The sequence below is a fragment of the Bubalus bubalis genome, chromosome 2 (genome assembly GCF_019923935.1).
Source record: "Bubalus bubalis isolate 160015118507 breed Murrah chromosome 2, NDDB_SH_1, whole genome shotgun sequence".
Lineage (NCBI taxonomy): Eukaryota > Metazoa > Chordata > Mammalia > Artiodactyla > Bovidae > Bubalus > Bubalus bubalis.
This window is the reverse complement of record NC_059158.1, coordinates 144,065,134-144,086,420: the sequence shown is the minus strand read 5'-3', so window position 1 is coordinate 144,086,420 and position 21,287 is coordinate 144,065,134. Positions and strand designations below refer to the sequence as shown.

The 21,287-nt window shown below is 41.0% G+C and overlaps 1 protein-coding gene across 3 annotated transcripts in view; it reads right to left on the bottom strand.

The window, feature by feature from the left end:
- Positions 1-1,098: 1,098 nt before the first annotated feature.
- The window catches only part of CD28 (CD28 molecule), a 35,809-nt gene continuing 15,620 nt past the window's right edge, over positions 1,099-21,287 (bottom strand). For 2 of the 3 annotated variants that reach the window (XM_006055034.3, XM_025278060.2), the window contains exons 2-4: positions 9,961-10,314; positions 9,585-9,709; positions 1,099-3,534 (exon numbers count right to left, since the gene is read on the bottom strand). In XM_006055034.3, coding sequence (XP_006055096.2) covers positions 3,406-3,534; positions 9,585-9,709; positions 9,961-10,314 — 608 coding nt within the window. In that variant the 3' untranslated portion in view covers positions 1,099-3,405. Of the gene's footprint in view, positions 3,535-8,685; positions 8,778-9,584; positions 9,710-9,960; positions 10,315-21,287 lie in introns of all 3 variants that reach the window. The other variant, XM_025278059.2, reaches the window with a different exon arrangement.

Sequence of the window (21,287 nt, the reverse complement as noted above, 5' to 3'; positions counted from 1 at the left end):
GGGAAGACGTTTCACACAGAGGAAACAGTATGTGTAAAGGCCCTGAGGCTGGAACATGTCTGTGATATTTGAGGAGGACTGCATCAGAAAGTATACATATACTTATAAGAAAGAGATTTCCTGAGCCTCAAGTGGCCTTGCAGATACCAAGGCCTGTATAGTAACAAGTCTACAGCAGTGATGCCCTTGGTTCCAGGTTCACCATCGCCACCGTCTCAACCTCCGGCATGTAGTTAAATTTAGCACTGTGGAGTCAGTCCCCAGGCCTGCTATGGTTCCTGTATAACAGTACAGAAGGCTGAGATGAGGGATCTGATATCCATTTAGCCACCAACATCCCCATGAAATTAACCATGAGAACTAGTGGCTCAGTTAGTTAACCTGAGGAACAGACGGAATCAAGGCTGAAGTTTGATCTTTCTGATTCAGCGTTTACATCACACAGAATGCACAGGTAAGCCCAACCTGACATCTCAGAGACATAAACCATTGCTCTGATGAGAAGCTGTGACTAAAGCCATGCAAACAATCCAAAAGTGTACTTCCCTTTGAAGTAAAACTAATATTTAAAAGTCTGGAATTTTTTTAAGACTAAACTGGAGATTTACTAGAAGGGTTTATCCCATACTTTTTTTAAATAACAGATTTTCTCCAGATTCATCGCCAAAAGTAAAGCATACCTGCTCTACACAGTTAAAGCACAAATTTAAAAACAGGTACATGGTAGTTCAGTGATTTTATCACTGAACGCAGAACATCATGTACACTAAGTCTCTTTAAATTGGCATGTTCATCCCCAAATAAGTGAGCTCACAATCAAAAATTACAGAAACACTGTTAATTATAAGACTCTTACAAAAATAGAAGCAAATGGCATTGTTTTCTTCACAACTGCCATATCTGAAACTGTAAAAGCCTTGCTCCAACCACTGTTTTTAAACCATTTCTTGGTTCATAGTAATAGTGAAAACGGACTTCCCTGTTAACATTTCTACTTTGGTTCTGTTCAGAGTGAGTAAGAGAAATCTAAAGTATGATTCATCTTCAGTAGACCTATTTTTCCCATCAGAAAATAGAACCATTTATTACCAAAGAGCAAATCTTTCCATTTTTTAATTTATTTTTTGTCATTACCCTTTCTAAAAATTCTCTAGCTCTGTCCTTATCTAATTCAATCTGGTAACTTGGATTAAGGAACTGTGTATGCCAAGAGCCTGGCAATGTGTCACGTGTGTCACATAAATTCAGCAATTCTTCATCACCCAAGTACCACTAGGTTTGACCTTCTTTGAAATAATTAAACTTATGGGATAGAAACCCATTTTAAAAATCAACTGAAGTACAATATCCTCTGTCTGGAATTATAAGATTTCTATTCTTCCACATGTTACCAAAAAAAGTTAGAGGAGACCTCTTTATATACATAAAAGTGGGAGGCAGAACGCTGTGCATTTTTATTACAAGCTAAAGTATTTTGAAACAGGGAATGTGAGGGAGTTTGGAGGCTCTCAAATTTTGTAGCACCTCATCCCTGGGTAGTGGGTTTAAATTTGTGTTATAACAGTCTCTTCTTTCTCAGATCATTGTCCAGTTTAATTTTGATACATAGGTTATCTATATAACAATAATAATAGCTAACATATGTCAGGCATGGTACTACGTATCAGGGACAAGCAGGGAAAAAAAGACAAACTTGGGACATGCCCTCATGGAAATGATAGTATTGAAATAAACTTTTTTGATCATTATCTTCATTTTATAGTTGGAGAATCAGAGTTTTAGAAAGGCAGGGACTCTCCTGAGGCCAACTAGCAATAGAACTTGGACCAGGTCTGCTGCTGCTATTAAGTTGCTTCAGTCGTGTTCGACTCTGTGCGACCCCATGGTCTTCAGTCTACCAGGTTCCTCCATCCATGGGATTTTCCAGGCAAGAGTACTGGAGTGGGTTGCCACTGCCTTCTCCATGAACCAGGTCTACCTGCCTCTAAAACCTAGACTTCTCCAACATCTGAATGAATCACAGCACTGAACAAATTATAATGGAAACAGGAAAGCTGTTCTTCAAGGTCCCCAGACATACTCCAGTTGGACCCAAACTGGAACCAGAAAAATATCCATAGTGTGTCCAGAGTCTGGCCTTGTAGAGTGTCTTGAGAACTTTGATGCTATCTCAAAAGCATCAAATATTTTTCCATGTTGAAGGATCTCCAGGGTAAACAGGCAGCCAAACCACAGATTTCTGGAGCTCTGAGCCCTAAAGCCCAAAAGTCCCAGAAAGGAGCTCTCATCATGGCTCCTTCTGCCTGCTGTTTCTGGAAAACTCCTACCAAATGCTGGCCATCCCCTCAGCACATGGCAAGAATTGTGTCATTCTCTTCTGTTCTGCCTCCTTCAGAAGTTTCTCAGGACTCATCCCTCCTGTTCTAATGGATGCTAACATCCTTCTTTCACAGCGTCTTTACTTCTCCCTCCGGATGCACCCTCTGCATCCCACTTTAGATTTCCATGCAGACAATAAAGAAACCAACTGTGCAGATCTAAAATACATGAAACAGAAGAGGCCCCTGTATGATTGGACTGAAATGAGCTGCCAAATAAATAGCCCTTCATCGTATTCAAATAATTTTTGACCTAAAGTGACCTTATTTCCTGACACATTCTTCCTTGGTGTGGGAGGACTACTTTATTCTTTCAAAATCATATTGTGAAGACTACATTGAGTTCCCATCATAGAAAGTAAAGAAAAGCAAGTTGGTTTGCCTCCCATGACTCTAAAGAGAATCTCTTGGTCAAAATGACCAAATAGGACCAGAATTCAAAAAGAGTATCTACATCTTTACAAACTAAAACAGTATTAAATAGGAACTAAGTGGCTCATTTCATGAGTGAGAGACAGTGTTTTAATGGTTTCAAAAATGTTTACGCCTCACCACTCCTTCCCCATTTCTAACCTATCCCCACCTTAAATCCCCATTTCTTCAAAGGGAGTGATTTCCTAACTTCTTCTCCATCTAAAAAGTCTTTCGATATCACCCTTCGCTTGACCACAACGTGTGGGTGAGTTAGAAAGGAGTGGAACTGGAGGCAGATTTCTAGGCTTAACAGAATGCACTCACTTTTGGTTTTCTACCCTAACCTCTCAATCCAGTCAATAAATACACAGTGAGTTTGAATTTGGACTGTGGCACTAGGAGATAGAGTCTGCCACAGTAGTATTCCTTCACTTCATCTCCAAGTCTCAAAATGACGTTCTTCGGTCTAGTCATTCAAGAAAATTTGGCATCAGTGGCCTAACAGGAGGCCAAGGTGGCTGGCTGAAGACAAGGCAGGCCTTTCCTATCCAGAGCAGTGGTGTTGAGCAGGTGAAGAGGGGCCAGCCGGCTTGCATCTGGATAGGCGTCCGTGTCAGGAGCGGTAGGCTGCAAAGTCCCGTGCTGGAGCATAGGGCTGGTAGTGCCTCCGGGTGGGCCCTGGCCTGCGGGGGGTCATGTTCATATAGTCGCTCTGAAGCATCCTGTTTCTCTTATTCTTCATCTGTGAAAAAAAAGAAGTGTCATTGAAAAGGGGGCAGGACACAGAGAGAGGTGTCTGGGGAGGAGTTCTAAGATTTGGGGACAACCACTCAGAGCATGGCCAGTCAAATGAAGCCATGAATTCACTGAGCACCTTGGACTTGGATGGTTAATCCAACCCAACTACTTTGGACTCTTCCAAATTAACTTGAAAATTTTGAATCGAAGAAAGTATTTTAGAGAAAGGCACCCGTGTTATTCTCAATGCAGCCATGTGAATGAATTCCAAAAGCATGTCTAATTAACATATCAACTGTTGATACGTGAATATTCTTAAAGGTCCTTCCTCCTTTGAAAAGGTTAAGTGTCCCCATGGCAATCTTCTTACATTCACCTTTTGCTTAAAGAAGCCATTTTTCCCCATAATTAACCAGAGGACCGTCAGCCCTCCAGAGTCTGGAATAGTCACAAATATATAGCAGTGGAGTCCGAATTAATTGAGTGTTACATTCTCGCAACTAGTTACATTCCTGTTCCTTTATGTGTATGTACATTTCCATTAGGGTTTCCCTGGTGGCCCAGATGGTAAAGAATCCACCTGCAATGTGGGAAACCTGGGTTCAATCCCTGGGTTTGGAAGATCCCCTGGAGGAGGACATGACAACCCACTCCATTAAAGACAACAGCATCATTCATCTCCATTCCTTAGACTCAGCTCCCTCTGGATGAAGTTCTACCAGGGCTGAGGGAAATAGGCGTGATACTAACCCTGGAACAAGAGCTATATATACGATGAACCTTAGCAAAGTTTTGACTGAGAGTTAAGAACATCTTTTCTAGATCAATGTGCTGGTAAAATTTACTTGTTTGATAAAAGCCCCATAAAAATTCTAAAAATAGAAAGCCATCCAGATTTCTGGATTCAGAGTTCTCTAAAATGAAAAAAAAAAAAAAGTCTATTTCTTGGCATACGCCTGATACAAAAGTAAACACGTTTGACAGAAATGTCATGAACACCTGAATAAGTAAGCGAAAGACTGGCCTTATTTCCATGCACTTCTACCTGAGCCCTTCCCATCTTCTTTGTCAAAGGGCCATGAGTTAAGTGCTGAAGGTTGGCAAAACACTTGTTTTCGGCCTCATCTTTTGAACTCTCAGCTGCATTCTAGATGATCCACTACTCTCTCCTTTCGGAAACGCGTCTGTTTTGCCTTCTGTGAGATGGTACCATCCAGGTTTCATCCTACCTCCCTGGCCACTGCCTCCTTGCCTCCTTTGCAAACTCGTTCTTCCCTAACTAGACATTCAGTGTTAGAGTTCCTCACGGTCCTAGGCATTCTTCTCTACTCATCCTCTCTCCTAGGCAACTTCATGCACATTCAAAGCTTCAGTTATCACCTATTCACCTGAATTTATATCTCTGGATTAGATCTCAAAGGTGCTTTAAACTCAACATGGTCAAAGGCATGAAGGCTGGTCCTTTCTAGTGTTTCTCATCCCAATGAGTGACACTATCCTACATATAGTTGCCCAAGCTAGACCTCCTAAGCCTCATCCTTGACACCTCCAGTTCCCTTATCCCCTGTCCCAGGGGACATCTGACAACATCTGAAGACATTCTGGGTTGTCACAAATAGGATGAGTGCTACTGGTCTCTAGTGGGTCAAGGCCAAGGATGCTGCTCAACATCCTACATTGTATAAGGCAGGTCCTGACAACAAAGTCTTATCCAGCTCAAAATGTCAGTAGTGCCAAGACCAAGAAATCCTGATCTGAAAAGTCTGATGATGAAAAAGAAAGGAATGAAAAGGAAGCAATGGATACAAATACATCATCAAGTTAGAATGAGTATTGTTAGACTATTTGGGTCCTTCTTCTTGCTCATACTCAGAGATGACTGATGATCAAAGCCTGGGTGACCAGGAGGATAGTGTTCCATCCACAGGTATAAGGCAAGAAGAGAGGTGAAGTAGATTTGAGAGTGGCTCTCAATTCAGTTTTGGTTATTTGGGATTTGAGATGATGGACAGATTATCTAGCTGGAAGTAAGAAGAGGACAGCATTATACAGACATAACTCGGGGATTCATTCAGAGAGAGATAGCTATGGAAACCAAGTGTGTGAGGGAAGTTGCCCTTGAAACATCTTGGTTCTACATCCTTTCAATAAATAAAAGACTAGAGTCCTCTTGAGTACAGGGTTATGGCAGGGAAGAAGTAAGGCAAGGAACTGCCCTGAAATAAATATGAAAGGCTGCTGCTGATATCCTAGGAGGCAGGATAGTACTTACTTAGTAAGTTAGTACTTACTCTAACTTTGAGGACTCCTCTTGCCAGAGTTCTAAGGACAGTTTTTGCCTCTGGACACTCAAATTAAACTATAGCCAATTAGAAGGACCCCCATAATGAAGATGTCTTGATTCTGAAGTTCTCTGGAGTGCACCAAAATTATGAAAAATCTGCTGCAGTCCGCTCCCATGCTTACCCTCTTGCTGTTATCAGATAGCAGATTTAGTCATTTTCACCCTAACTGTAAATACAACAGTGGGATAGAAATGACACATGCATGGCTGGGAACAGTAAACAGAACCCACAGTGTCCATGAGCATGTAGCATATGTGTATATGTGTGCAGAGCACTGACTTTACATGCCTGGGTGACTAAGTCATTCAACACTTCACCATTCACTCTCTGCCACAGACATGTGATTTTGATTTCAAGACCACTCCTCCCTTTCTCCTCCTCCTACCCAGTCCTTACACGTTCATTTCTTGGAAGCAGCAGAAAGACACAGGTAAACATAAGACAATGTATTTAAAAGACATGGTCTTCAAGAACCCACTGGAGGGACTTCCCTGGTGGCCCAGTGGTTAAGAATCCACCTTGCAATTCAGGGGATACAGGTTTGATCCCTGGTCAGGGACTGAAGATCCCACATACTGCTGAGCAACTAAGCCCAGGTGCAGCAAGTACTGAAGCCCAAACTACAGATCCATGTGCGGCAATGTAAGATCCCACATGATGCTACTAAGAGCCGTTGCAGCCAAATTAATTCATTATTAATAATTGATTTTTAAAAGCACACCCACTGGATTTAAAGACAGATACTACCTGTACACACATTCCCCACATGCCCCACAGTGTGATTTATAGAGGAGAAAACTGTTTTTCAAATGTTCCTTTAGACTAAGAAGGAGAATGGGCTTACCAGCTCCATGGAGCAAATGGAGGATTGAGTGAGGGTAACAGGTGCTGGTCTGTGGCTGCCTGGCAGAGGGGAGCTCTTTGTTTACTCAAATGTCAGCAACAGGTCAAGAACTGAGATAGCATTTGCAGCTGCTCCCAAAAACTCACTCAGCCTAGAACTGCTTAAGGCAGTACATCACAGGTCCTCGGGAAGTTCCGGAAAACAGCAGCTTACACCAAGGCACAGGGCAGACCAGCCAAAAATAGGATCCTAGAAAAGTGCCCCCGAAATGGCTAAACTCTAGGGATTCCTAATGATCCACCTGCCTGTCTCAGTAAGGTGCTGGTTGCTTGAACAGTAACAGTATTGGGAAAAGACAAGCCCAGGTAAAAATCCTGTGTTATTCAATGAAGTATACATATATATTTATTTCATCCCCTTTTGGTCAGAGAGTACAAACACCTATGTTTGAGATGCAAATAAAGGTTACTTCTTATTGAGTAACCTCATTAACCACAAGAGGCAACAGAAGAAGATAAGGTATACCAAGCACCGAGACTTCCCAATTTTCAGGGAGCTCATGAGACAGAAAGAGATCAGAATAAGTTTGCTCAAGACAAAGCAAGATGAACCTCACTAGGAGTTAGTGTTAGGCACTCAGTCATGTCCAACTCTTTGTAACCACATGGACTGTAGCCCATCAGTTTCCTCTGTCCATGGAATTCTCCAGGCAAGAATACTGGACTGGGTAGCCATTCCATTTTCCAGGGGATCTTCCTGACCCAGAGATAAAACCCAGATCTCCCACATTGCAGGCAGATTCTTTATCATCTGAGCCATCAGGGAAGCCCTAGGAATTAGTAGTACTGCCAAAGAAAAATGTATTGCATTATGATATTTCCAAGTTGAAAATCTATTTTTTAAACACATTAAAAATGAGAAGCCACTTTTGTCCCTTTGGGTAATTCAAGCCACTTAGTATATTAGTTATATAATATAATTATAATATATAATTATATTTTAGTTATATAATATATAACTTTTATATATTATAATATATAATTAGTTATATAATATATAACCTGGTTATACTCTACTGCATATTGACAATACATTTTAAATGGTGAGCAATACCCTTCTGGCCTCAAAAAGTTAAAACAGTTTCCAAAATTACTTTTCACAAAGCTAGGAAAGTACATTGACCTAGGTCAGGATGGTACCGGGGAGTACCTGTCCTGAAAATGTACCCCCAAAGACACTGCACCTGGATTTTAATTGAGAAGTTGTTATTTTAAGGGGATCAAGATAAAAACAGGAACTGAGTTTCTAAATTATATTACTGACAAACTCCACAGAGGTTCAAAGATGGAAGGTATCTTGGATGAAGATAGCAAGATCCACAAAGATGAAGGGACTCAACTAACATCAGAGGAAGAACTTGAGCAATATTTTACTACATAAAAGGCCCCCATCAGGGCTGGGCAACTTGCAGAAGGCAAGGCAGGCAAATTCTCAAGATAATATCTGGTATAAAGGATTTCCAGGAACAAGCAGCCACTTTGGTGCTTACAGATCTTGCTGGAGGTACAGGTTAGGCAACAGGCTGCCTGACAAATGTCCATCTGCCCCTTAGTCTCCCCAAATGGGAGAAGCATGCAGGAAACAAGGGAGAGGCAAACTTTGGCCACAGACCAACAAGAGTTTAAAAGGATTACAGGCTGAATTCATCCTGGGCATGACTGTGAACCCAACTACCCTCCCCCTCCACTCATGCCCTGCCCAGCACCAAGGCTATAGTAAATAGGGTGGCTTCAACATGACATGACTCCCAGAAATCACTGATCCGTGTACAAATCAGATGTATGGACTGTGCCTTCAAGAAGAGTATGGTGCTCCAGGCATACTCATTTAAATCCTTAGTTTGGCCTCTCTAGGGCTTATCAATTCATAGGTATTCTATAAACACTAAACTAAATATATTTAATACCAGATGGATGGTGAACATCAAGAGAAATAGTCTTTATCCTTGAGGAACATACATCTCTTGTTGAGGAAATGATTCATGCATGCATCTGACTTCTAGAAAAAAAAATTCAAAGACAATATGGAATAGTGCCACCCCATGTACATAAGAACAGCAAGCTTCTGAGTAAGAAAAAGGAAAGAAAATAAGGAGGTCCCTGATTCACAGTATATATGGTTATCAATATGTGTTCAAACCTAGGCCAAAGCTTCAATATTGAAGGTAGAGAAAAACACTGTAAGTTAATTGCATGAACAATTGCAAAAGTTTGTAAACTCCAATTCAGCAGTGAGAGCTCAGAACAGTCTAACTCCCATTATAGTTTCATAATGACAGCACCATACTTGGCCTCACAAAATTTAACTGCTTCAGAAGAGATAAAAATATGACTCAGATAAACAGACCTAGTTTCTTTGCTAGGTTTGAATGTGTAATTTCAGTAGTCAAATTTCTCATGATTTTTGACTATGAACAAAAATTGTTCATTGGCTTCAGTTGCTTAGATTCCCAAGTCACTTATGTTTTTATACATATTTTATATGTCATAATGACATTGCAAAATGGCAAAGAAAACTAACTTTCTACCTTAATTTGTCCCCTACCCTAATTTGCCTGTTTAGCTTCTTACTTGCCTGGCCACCTAATATGTCTTCTGGAACATAAAACTCACATCAGATTTTTATTTCAGGTAAAACTGAATAGTCTAAAAGAGAATCTAGCAGGGAAATCTACTCAAACCTAGCAGAGAAAAAGAAAATAATCACATGTTAAACGGAAAATAAGCCACATAGGCAAAATTCTTGAATATGTCCAATTGTTTACGCAATAGAAAAGTTACATGAAAGCAATGTTGCTTCTCTTACCCAGCAGTTAGAAAGAGCCACTGTTACTAACAAGCTATAGAAAACTAGGACTCCGTTTACCACCACCAAGGCCCAAAATGGCTTAGAAGACTCCGGAGACCGGGGAGATGGACAAAGATGTTTCTCTGAAAAATATAATAGAGTACATTAAATGATATGGGAATGGCATTTGAGTACATTTCCTTCCTTCTTCCCAGGGCAGAATGTGAGAGGAAACAAAATACACAAAATATCACTAGCTTAACATGTGTAGACCTCCTCTCTGGTTTTCCTCTTTGGGAGTTAGCCAACCCCCACCACTGATCATGACCTAGTTTTCAAGACTGTAGTTGAAAACTGTTACTTGAGAGCAGACATTGGCCAAGTGGCACATTACCTTTCACATGGATAATGGTCCCATTACTCTTCTCATTGTCTATGTAAGGAGGAGGATAAAGAACCTCAAGTTTGCAGAAATAAATATCTGTTTGGTTGACATACAGATCCTGGAGGTAGAAAGTCACTGTTTCATTGCCTACTTTCACGGTGCAGTTGAATTCCTTATTTGTTGACTGAAGTGGATGGGAGTGGTTTCCATTCACAGCACAGACCTCCACAGCACTATCTGCTCCCTTATAAAGGGATGCCCGGAACTCCTTTGAGAAGAGGTTGTACGTGTACTTGCAGCTGAGGTTGACCTCATTGTCGTTTACCACAAGCATGGGCGACTGCTTCACCAAAATCTTGTTTTCTGGAGGGGGAGAAAATCATTTGTTTAAAAAAAGAGTATAAAGACTTAAGAAAGATAAAGAGGGAGAGAGAGATGGGGATGGGAGGAGAGACAGAAGGGGAGAAGAAAGCACGGATAGTTTGGACTCCATCCTAAGTTCTATTTGTCACTGGCTTGCTTCATGGGCTTCTCAGGTGGCTCCGTGGTAAAGAATACACTTACCAACATAGGAGATGCAGGTTTGATCCCTGGGTTGGGAAGATCCCCTGGAGAAAGAAATGTCAACCCACTCCTCTATTCTTGCCTGGGAAATCCCATAGGCAGGCTACAGTCCCCACGGTTGAAAAAGAATCAGACATGACTTAGTGAATAAACAACAACAGCTTGCTTCATAAGTTGCTTCCTCTCTTTAGCCTCAATTTTTTAATACATGGTGACTGCTGAGCAAAATAAAAATTCTAGGTTTATTAACTTTCTCTAAGTGAAAAATGGGTGAGAAATGGGGTGTTAAGGTTACTCAAAAGTTAATATAGGTAACATATATAACTAGTATTAATAATTAATAATAGTATCTTTGTGTGATTTCTTAGATTTTGAAGCACTTTTCAATATAACATCTCATTTTTTTCTTCCTCCAGGTCCATAAGGAAGGAGGGCGTGTATCATAAGATGAAACTGAGAACCAGGGCTACTTTGTAGTAGAATTGGGACTTAAAGACTAGCTCTGACTCTAACAAACCATGCTAACTTTCTAATTTGTAAGTAATTAAAGTAATGAAACACACACAGAAAAAAGAATATAAGAACTTTTTTTTTTCTGAAATCAAGATGTTAATTAACAAACAGATCTTCAAAAAATACTTTCTTTTGGCAGACAAAGACACAGGAGCTCTTTGGGAGATAATTACACTGAATGTTTACATTTTGATATTATTTTCATTCTCCTTTGAATGGAACACTGGAGTATGTTGGAAGGCACTTGGAAGGCAGAAAGTGGCCTTCTGTTGGTATTGAACACCACAGCTATGCATTTGGAATTTTTGAATCTATGCTGAGATTTCTAACATGTTAATCATGCTTAATTGTATTAATTTACTAATCAAGTGGTTTACTTGAAAGTGGCTTTTAACACCTAATATAGATAAACATGTAGATTTGTATTGATATTTTAAGCTATGATTCATCCTTTTATGAAGGAATTTAAGTGTTTTGAAACATTTTTATTTTATTGTCCATTCCAAGAATAGGATAAGGAGGTAACAAAAATGTTGCCCAATGAATTTATCCTCCATAGCAAATTCTGAAGGCAACCTTCCAAGACACTTGCATATTTATTTCTTTAAATCACAGCAGATGAAAGAGGCCCAAGAGGCCCACAAGAGTTATTTCTCTAGTCTGTCTTCTACCTTTATGTTATCCTCAGTAAATGATCAAAGAATTTGGAGACTGCCTAGTTCAGTCTCTTTTAAGCAAAAAACCTGAAATCTGCTTAAGGAAAGAAAGCATATCTATTCTAGCTTGTTTTTTTCCCCACTATATCCCCATTCCCTAGCACATGACATTATATTCCCTTTTTTAGCAGTGACTATATGAGGCCTAGAAACACTGGATGATCTACCTAATATCACTGAGCAGATGGTGAGCAAAGTGAAGACTAAATCCCAAGTAAATTACAATCACTTGAAAAATAGGCCACTGAAGCACTGAGAGTCAACTTTGCAACTAAGACTTTCCAAAATTATCTAAGGTCATAAATCACTTGGTGTCTTTGATTTAAAATTCAACACAAAATACATTTTTTTCCTATTGCTTTGAGGTATACTAACAATTGTCTACCTATTTGCATTTTCTGAAAAGGGTTATTTGAAGCAATACACCCACATATCCATACTGAAGTGTCAGTAAAATAATCTCTTAAAATGAAATTTACAGTTGAAACTGGATTTGAATCCATGAAAGTTATGACCAACCTAGATAGCATATTCAAAAGCAGAGACATTACTTTGGCAACAAAGGTCTGTCTAGTCAAGGCTATGGTTTTTCCAGTAGTCATGTATGGATGTGAGAGTTGGACTGTGAAGAAAGCTGAGCACCGAAGAATTGATGCTTTTGAACTGTGATGTTGGAGAAGACTCTTGAGAGTCCCTTGGACTGCAAGGAGATCCAACCAGTCCATCCCAAAGGAGATCAGTCCTGGGTGTTCATTGGAAGGACTGATGCTAAAGCTGAAACTCCAATACTTTGGCTACCTCATGCAAAGAGCTGACTCATTGCAAAAGATTCTGATGCTGGGAGGGATTGGGAACAGGAGGAGAAGGGGACGACAGAGGATGAGATGGCTGGATGGCATCACTGACTCGATGGACATGAGTTTGGGTGAACTCCAGGAGTTGGTGTTGGACAGGGAGGCCTGGCGTGCTGCAATTCATGGGGTCACAAAGAGTTGGACACAACTGACCGATTGAAATGAACTGAACTGAACTCAAGTATTTTGTTTCTGCTTTGGGGAAAACAAAGCTGCATAGATCACTAATAGATTTTCATCTCCTGCACATGTCTGCATGCTCAGTCATGGCCGACTTTTTGTGACCCCCATGGACTATATAGCCTACCAGGCTCCTCTGTCCATGAAATTTTCCAGGCAAGAATAATGAAGTAGGCTGCCATTTCCTACTCCCAGAGGTCTTCCCAACCCAGGGATTGAACCTGCATCTCCTGCATTGGCAGACGGATTCTTTGCCACTCTGCCACTACATCGTTCTCAGTCCAAGTTGTACACCTAGAACCTGTCCCTGGGGATTTCCCAGGGAGAAGTGTTGAGAATCTGCCTTGCAATGCAGGGGACTCTGGTTTGATCCCTGGTTGGGGAACTAAGATCCCACATGCTGAGGAACAACTGAACCCAAGTGCCCCGAAGCCTACATGCCACCACTAAAGAGTCCATGCGCTGCAAGGAAAGATCTTTCATGATGCATGGAAGATCTCACCTGCCCAACTAAGACCCAACACAGCCAAATAAACAAATAAATAAAATTTGTCACAAAAGAAGAAAAACACTTGCCTGACTCCCATTCCGAGAAATTCTAATTTAATTGGTTAATGCTGGTGGGGGATTGATTCTTTTCATGTTTTATTTTTTATAACTTATTAAGATATAATTCAGCTTTCCTGATAGCTCAGTTGGTAAAGAATCCACCTGCAATTCAGGAGACCCTGGGTCAGGAAGATCCACTGGAGAAGGAATAGGCTACCCACTCCAGTATTCTTAGACTTCCCTTGTGGCTCAGCTGGTAAAGAAGCTGCCTGCAATGCAGGAGACATGGGTTTGATCCCTGGGTTGGGAAGATACCCTAGAGAAGGGAAAGGCTACCCACTCCAGTATTCTGGCCTTTAGAATTCCATGGACTGCAGTCTATGGACCTGTCTCTTGACAAACCTATATACAGGTCCAGAAGCAACAGTTAGAATTGGACATGGAACAACAAACTGGTTCCAAATAGGAAAAGGAGTACGTCAAGGCTGTATATTGTCACCCTGCTTATTTAACTTGTATGCAGAGTACATCATGAGAAATGCTGGGCTGGAAGAGGCACAAGCTGGAATCAAGATTGCCGAGAGAAATCTCAATACCCTCAGATATGCAGATGACACCACCCTTATGGAAGAAAGTGAAGACGAACTAAAAAGCCTCTTGATGAAAGTGAAAGAGGAGAGTGAAAACGTTGGCTTAAAGCTCAACATTCAGAAAACGAAGATCATGGCATCTGGTCCCATCACTTCATGGGAAATAGATGGGGAAACAGTGGAAACAGTGTCAGACTTTATTTTGGGGGGCTCCAAAATCACTGCAGATGGTGACTGCAGCCATGAAATTAAAAGACGCTTACTCCTTGGAAGGAAAGTTATGACCAACCTAGATAGCATATTCAAAAGCAGAGACATTACTTTGCCAACAAAGGTCCGTCTAGTCAAGGCTATGGTTTTTCTGGTGATCATGTATGGATGTGAGAGTTGGACTGTGAAGAAAGCTGAGCACCAAAGAATTGATGCTTTTGAACTGTGATGTTGGAGAAGACTCTTGAGAGTGCCTTGGACTGCAAGGAGATCCAACCAGTCCATCCCAAAGGAGATCAGTCTTGGGTGTTTATTGGAAGGACTGATGCTAAAGCTGAAACTCCAATACTTTGGCCACCTCATGCTAAGAGTTGACTCATTGCAAAAGACTCTGATGCTGGGAGGGATTGGGGGCAGGAGGAGAAGGGGAGACAGAGGATGAGATGGCTGGATGGCATCACCGACTCGATGGACATGAGTTTGGGTGAACTCCAGGAGTTGGTGTTGGACAGGGAGGCCTGGCGTGCTGCAATTCATGGGGTCGCAAAGAGTCGGACACAACTGAGCAACTGAACTGAGCTGAACTGAACTAAACAGTCTATGGGGTTGAAAAGAGTTGGACATGACTGAGCGACTTTCATGTTCAAGATATAGTTCATATACCATAAAACTCACCTTTTTTAAGTTCACCCTTTTAAGTATACAATTCAATGACTTATTACAGTCACAAAGTTGTGAATGGATCATCACTGATTCCAAAATACTTCATTACTCCCCCCAAAAATCTCATACCCATTAGCCACCCCTCCGCATTCCTTCTTTTTTCCAGCCCTTGGCAATCACTAATCTATTTTCTATCTCTATGGTTTACCTGTTCTAGAATTTCATATAAATGGGATCATACAGTCTGTGTTCTTTTATGTCTAGCTTCTTTCACATAGCATGTTTTCAAGGTTGATCTATGTTGTACCATGTATCAGAATTTCATTCCTTTTCGTGGCCAAATGATATCCCACTGTATGGATATACCACATTTTGTTTTTTCATTGATCAGTTGTTTCCACTAATTGGCTATCTTATATAAGGCTGCTGTGAACATGCACAAGTTTTTGTGTGGATGAACGTTAACAATTCTCTTGGGTGTATGCCAGGAGTGGAACTGATGGTCATTATGGAAACTCTATATTTAACTTGTTGAGGAACTGCCAAAATGTTTTCTAAAACAACTGCACCATTTTACATTCCCACCAGCACCATTAAGGGTTCCAATTTCTCCACATGCTTGCCAACACTTGTTGCTGTCCATCTTTTTTTATTATAGCCATCTTAGAGTTGTGAAGTGGTATTTCTTTATGGTTTGATTTGCATTTCCCTGATGACTAATGATGCTGAGCATTTTTTCATGTACTTGTTAGCCATCTGTATATCCTTTTTAGTGAAACATCTATTCAGATCATTTGCCCGTTTACCTGAATTATCTTGTTAGTATTGAGTTGTCGGAGTTTTTTACATATTTTTGATGCACGTTCCTTTATCAAGATATGTGATTTGCAAATATTTTCTCCTGATTCTGTGTTGCCTTTGGTATTAGTTTAATAATTCCCCCAGGTGATTCTAATATTCAGTCAGGATTGAAAACCGCTATAGCCTAACAGAGTTCTCAAGCTGACAGCACATTAGTCACCTGGGAGCTTAAGAAACTCTTGATTCTCAGGCCAATTAAATCAGAATCTTTGGGTATAGGACCCAGACATCAGTATACTTTAAATTTCTCAGGAGATTCTAATGTGCAGTCAAGTTGAAGAACCAGTGGCTTAACAGTTGAAACTCATTTCTTACCTCCAATTCATGGGCTTCCACAAGCTTTTCCAACCTCATTTCCTCAAACCAAAACCCTCCAGGCTAGCCAGATCATCTAAGGTACCTCCCCAGGACACACTGTGAGTGGTGTGTCTTCCCAGGACTCTCTGTGTACTTTGCTCAGTGACTCCTTGGCCTACAGTGTCTCTCCCTTCTTAGGTCTCAAAACTATTACTCTCTTTTCTACATTTTGAATATCTCTGGTTTCAGAGGCTTCCAGTTGTTTAGCTTTTGATCTGCATGTATTTTCTCTACACCCCTAATTTCCAAGTCTCCTTTGAGCAAGGACAAGAGGTTACACTTTTTTGTACAATACTGTCTGAATAAGGGAGTCTCATTAAATAATTGACAAGTGAAAGATGGTGATAAGACTGTACCATTCTTAGCAGCTAACTCTGCCTAGCATCTCATTAAGTCCTTATTCAAAATCTGTGTCTCAATAGCAACTTTAACTTTATTATTCACCGTAACAAATACTCTCTAAAAGCACTGAGAAGTTAACATGTTAAGACTCCAAAAGTTCAGCTTGTCTTGATAGGAAAATCCAACTCATCTTTTGTTTTATTTTCCATGGCCTTTTTCTTTGCTTACTTAGAAAGAAATCACTGGGTTGGTTCTGACTGGAAGAATCAACCCCAGCAAGAAATGCTAGCATTGCCACTCCTTTTCAGGTTAGGTGTCTGTATTTCTGCCTATTGAGGACCTCAGGAAGTGTGTTTCCATGACTAATTACTTGAATTTTGTCCTAATGAGCATTCAAATTCTTCCTGATATCCCTTTGAAAGCTGATGTAAGAAAAAAACATGAGAATATAATTTCTTTGCAGAGATTTTTTTAAAAGGAGGGTGCAGAGGCGGGCGCATGGCCAAAAAAACTGAGTAAGGCTAAAGAGAAATCCTGGATCATTGGTCAGTTTGGCTTCCTCCTCCCAGCACCCACAGTGACATGGAGAGGGAAGGAGGAAGAGAAGCTCAAGCATCTACACTCCAGGAGTTGCTTAGTGCATCTTGATAACTCAGGTGTGACACCCTTCCAAGATGCACTGGGAGAGAGAAACCAATTTCCCAAAGGGGAGCAGGGCTCAGCTTCTGTCCTTGGACAGCTCAGACTCTGGTGGGGAAGAAAGATACACAAACAGACAGCTCCTTTTTTTTTTTTTTAATTGGAGGATGGTTGCTTTACAATGTTGTGTTGGTTTCTGCCGTACAACAGTGTGAATCAGCTCTAAGTATACATATATCTCCTTCCTCTAGCGCCTCCTTCTCACTCCACCTTCCATCCCACTCCTCTAGGTAGTCACAGAGTACAAAGCTGAGCTCCCTGTGCTGTACAGCAGCTTCCCACTAGCTGCTGTATTTTACACATGGTAGAGTGTATATGTCAATACTACTTTCAATTCGTCCCACCCTCTCTTTCCCCCACTGGGTCCACAAGTCCGTTCGCTATGAATAGACAGCTACTCTAAAAACAGTGGCACAGTGATCTGCATTACTGGGGGCAACGAGGGAGCCAGCTAAAGATTTCCGGACGAGGTGACTGCTGACCTGAGTCTTCTAAGGATTATGCATATGTTGATTCAGCACATTTTTATTAAGTAAAAGTTTCCTAGCTGAGTCTTTGTTTTAGGGGGTGTGGGTGAGGTAGGGGACTGTGGGAAAGATAAAGACAAAGGGAAAAATACAGAGTAAGGCAGGTGTTGGGAATTGCAGCTACCCCCATTTGCTGGACCTGAGTTGTTAAAGACAAGGTTGGCAAAGTGAGCACAGTTCAAAGCTTGGGCTCTCTCCTGCAGATGATGAGGACCTGCTGAAGGAGTTTAAGCAGAAGAGTCATGCATACAAGTTTTCATTTTATATAGATCCCTGTAGCCTAAATGTGGAAGGTAAATTTAAAGAGAACAAGAGTGAAAATATGGAGACCAGTTAGGATGCAATTGCAGTAGTCTAGGATCACTTTCCTGCATTGGAGAAGGAAATGACAACCCGCTCCAGTGTTCTTGCCTGGAGAATTCCAGGGATGGGGGAGCCTTGTGGGCTGCCGTCTATGGGGTCACACAGAGTCGGACACAACTGAAGTGACTTAGCAGCAGCAGCAGCAGCAGGCAAGAGATGATAAGGGTCTGAACTATGGTTACAAAGAAGTGGATGAACTCAAGAAATACTTACAGGCTAAAATTGGCAGAACTCAGCATGGGCTTAGATGTGGTGAGTGAGGGATTTAAAAATGCTGTCCTCAGACCACACAGACCAACCAGTAAGTAACCCTGTTTTCCTTTTGCCTATGTCTTCATTCATTACATGACCAGAATAGACAACTCAGAAACTGAGGGGAACTTTGGACATGTGGGCTGTGAGGAAGACATTCTTCCAGCCTAGGGGATCATTGCAAAGAAAAAGCAAATTACCTCAAAGCTTCCCAGGCCCACAGTCAACTCCATGGAGCTTAGTCAGTATTTGCTCTTTTTTCAGAAGGGAGAAGCAGTGGTCATCCTCTGCTTTCCTTCACAAAGCATAATACAGTGAGAGAAGTGAAAGATAGATTTTCTTTCTGTTCATCATGAAACCTCCAATTCAGACCTCAGCGGTGTTATTACTGATCAATCAGATTTCTCCTGAGCCCACTCTCCTCCAGTACTACTTAAGGAAGAGCAATCCAAGATCCTAGTATTTAGGCTGGCTATTACCGTCAGTATTCTCCTGGCTAATGGCTTATCCAGCAATTGAGCAAGGGAAGGAAAAGTGCCTTCTTGCATGACCCTTTCTACCAATATTTTGTTGAGAAAAAGCTCAAAAAATGGTTAAATGGCCATTTGAGGGAAAAGAGATATCCAATTTATCTGTCAAAGTTTACTTTCCTCTCTCTTCCATATCAGCGCATATCTTTTTAAAATTAGCAGCTATGCTTGAAGTAGTTCATTTAATATGTGGTAGTGTGGACAACAGCCTCCCAGTTTAAGGTTCAGGTTGAATTCATTCTGGCCAACAGAACCTCTTGTTTTTCAATATGTATAGTCTTATAGTACTTGGTCCCACCTTGGTTCATTCATGTCCATCATTCAGAGGAAGCCTAAGTGAGAAACCAGTTCATAGGACTTCAAAATCTACATCTGCTTTAGAGAAACACTAAAGGAAGGAGATTACTTTTGGTGGTAGAAAAAGATAATCAGTTGTTCTAAGTGATATTGAGTATGTCATCGCTATGACTTCCCGTAGACACAATAATTCTGATTCCTCTTACTTTTTTATTAAAATGGAGCATGTGTAAAAAATGCACACGCCTTACTCTGTGATACTAAAGTAATAACATGGATCCATCAAAGCAACCAAAAACCAGAACCCCAAATGACATTTGGATTTGATACACATTTTGATTCTCTGAGTTTTAGGGATTCCACAGTACTTCAAATAATTTAGGACATATTATAAAATTCAAGGACCTATCTAGACTCAGAAGAAGAAACCAGAGAAATATTTAGCTTCCCCATACTAAGTTCTGTTTGATTCCTCTTTGCTTTCCAGTTAGTGCTGGAGTGGAAAACATCCTTCTCAGGTTAATTTTTTCTTAGCAGACCCACCCTTTTCCCTGGAAATAGTTGGTTTTCCATCTTGTGAGTAGTTAGATAAGGTCTACCTAGGTCAAACCTACTAGATTAAAAGAGAGACATTGTCAATCCATCAGTTGTATTGGCTTCTGATTTCAAAAGATTGGCTTGACTGACATGTCTCTAATTGAATTGGCAAGTTGTTTTGATGATGAATTTAGTGCTTTGCTTTTCAAAGCCTTTCCTAGCAGCTAACCCAGCTAAAGGTGTGGAGACAGGAAGCAGTAACCTCAAACCTCTTTCCCTCACAACTCCTCCTTGACAACAGGCAACATGAAGAGTAAGATGGGAGGTGAGAAGGTACTTATCTGCTGCTTATGAGCAAGGCAGTGAGAATTGAAAGATTTCCCACAGATAATCTGTGAATTTTGTGATATAGCTGACTTCTGGAAAATTGAAAGTTGCTTGTGCTTCCATGAGAAAGAGGGGAAGGGAGCTTGGTTAGCAAAAACAAACAAAACAAAACTTTCCCTTTTGGCCTATTGTAAATGGGCCAATTACTATAAAAATAAACAATGCTCTGAACAGGTGGAGTGGATAACCATCTCTAAGGTGTGGTTCCAAACACCAGGGAAGAAACCCTGACCCTAAAAGGACACTCCCCACCTGTTCAGTTAATGCTTTGATTTCCAAATAAAGTGAAGCCTAAAATGCAATGTGAGAAACACATTGACAAATTAGTACCTAGGGTCTATATTCATACAGCTACAAAGTGCTTTCTCCTATTTTATCTCATATGAGCTCCACATTAGCCTGTGAAATACAGGACAGTCATCTTTACACCCATTTCATAGATGAGGAAACAGGTCCAGAAGGTCTAATTCTTCCCCAAGGTTTCCGGACAAGTATGTGACCCTTAGGACTTGGCTCATGCCTCATGACTTCTGGTGTTCTTTTTTTTTTTCTTAATTGAAAGATAATTGCTTTATAGAATTTTCTGGTTTTCTGTCATACATCAACAAGAATCAGCTATAGGATTCTTGTCAGCTATAGGAGCCATGTTCCCTCCCTCCCAAACCTCCTTCCCATCTCCCTCCCCATCCCACCCTTCAGCCTGTAACAGAGCCCCTGTTGAGTTCCCTGAGTCATACAGCAAATTCCCACTGGCAATCTATTTTACATATGGATTTGTAAATTTCCATGTTCTATTCCCTCTACTAGTTTGCATCAAAATTTCAACATAATTTCAGTGATTGTTTCTGCTGCTGCTGCTGCTAAGTCACTCAGTCGTGTCTGACTCTGTGCAACCCCATAGACAGCAGCCCACCAGGCTCCGCCGTCCCTGGGATTCTCCAGGCAAGAACACTGGAGTGGGTTGCCATTTCCTTCTCCAAAGCATGAAAGTGAAAAGTGAAAGTGAAGTCACACAGTCGTGTCCAACCCTTTGTGACCCCATGGACTGCAGCCTACCAGGCTCCTCCATCCATAGGATTTGCCAGGCAAGAGTACTGGAGTGGGGTGCCATTGCCTTCTCTAGGGATTGTTTCTAGACCTTCTCAAAGTTGGACCTGATAGTTGGATGGCACATAAGTGAGAATTAGGGAAGAGAATACTGTTGAGTAGAGGAGTCGGTGGAGTGGGAAGAGGACAGGACCAAGATAAGTTTCATTTTCTACCCTATTTTCCCGGAGCACCATCCTACAAAAAGTGTTCAGCTGGAAGGAAAGTTGGAGGTGATCTCAGCCAACCCCTTATTTTC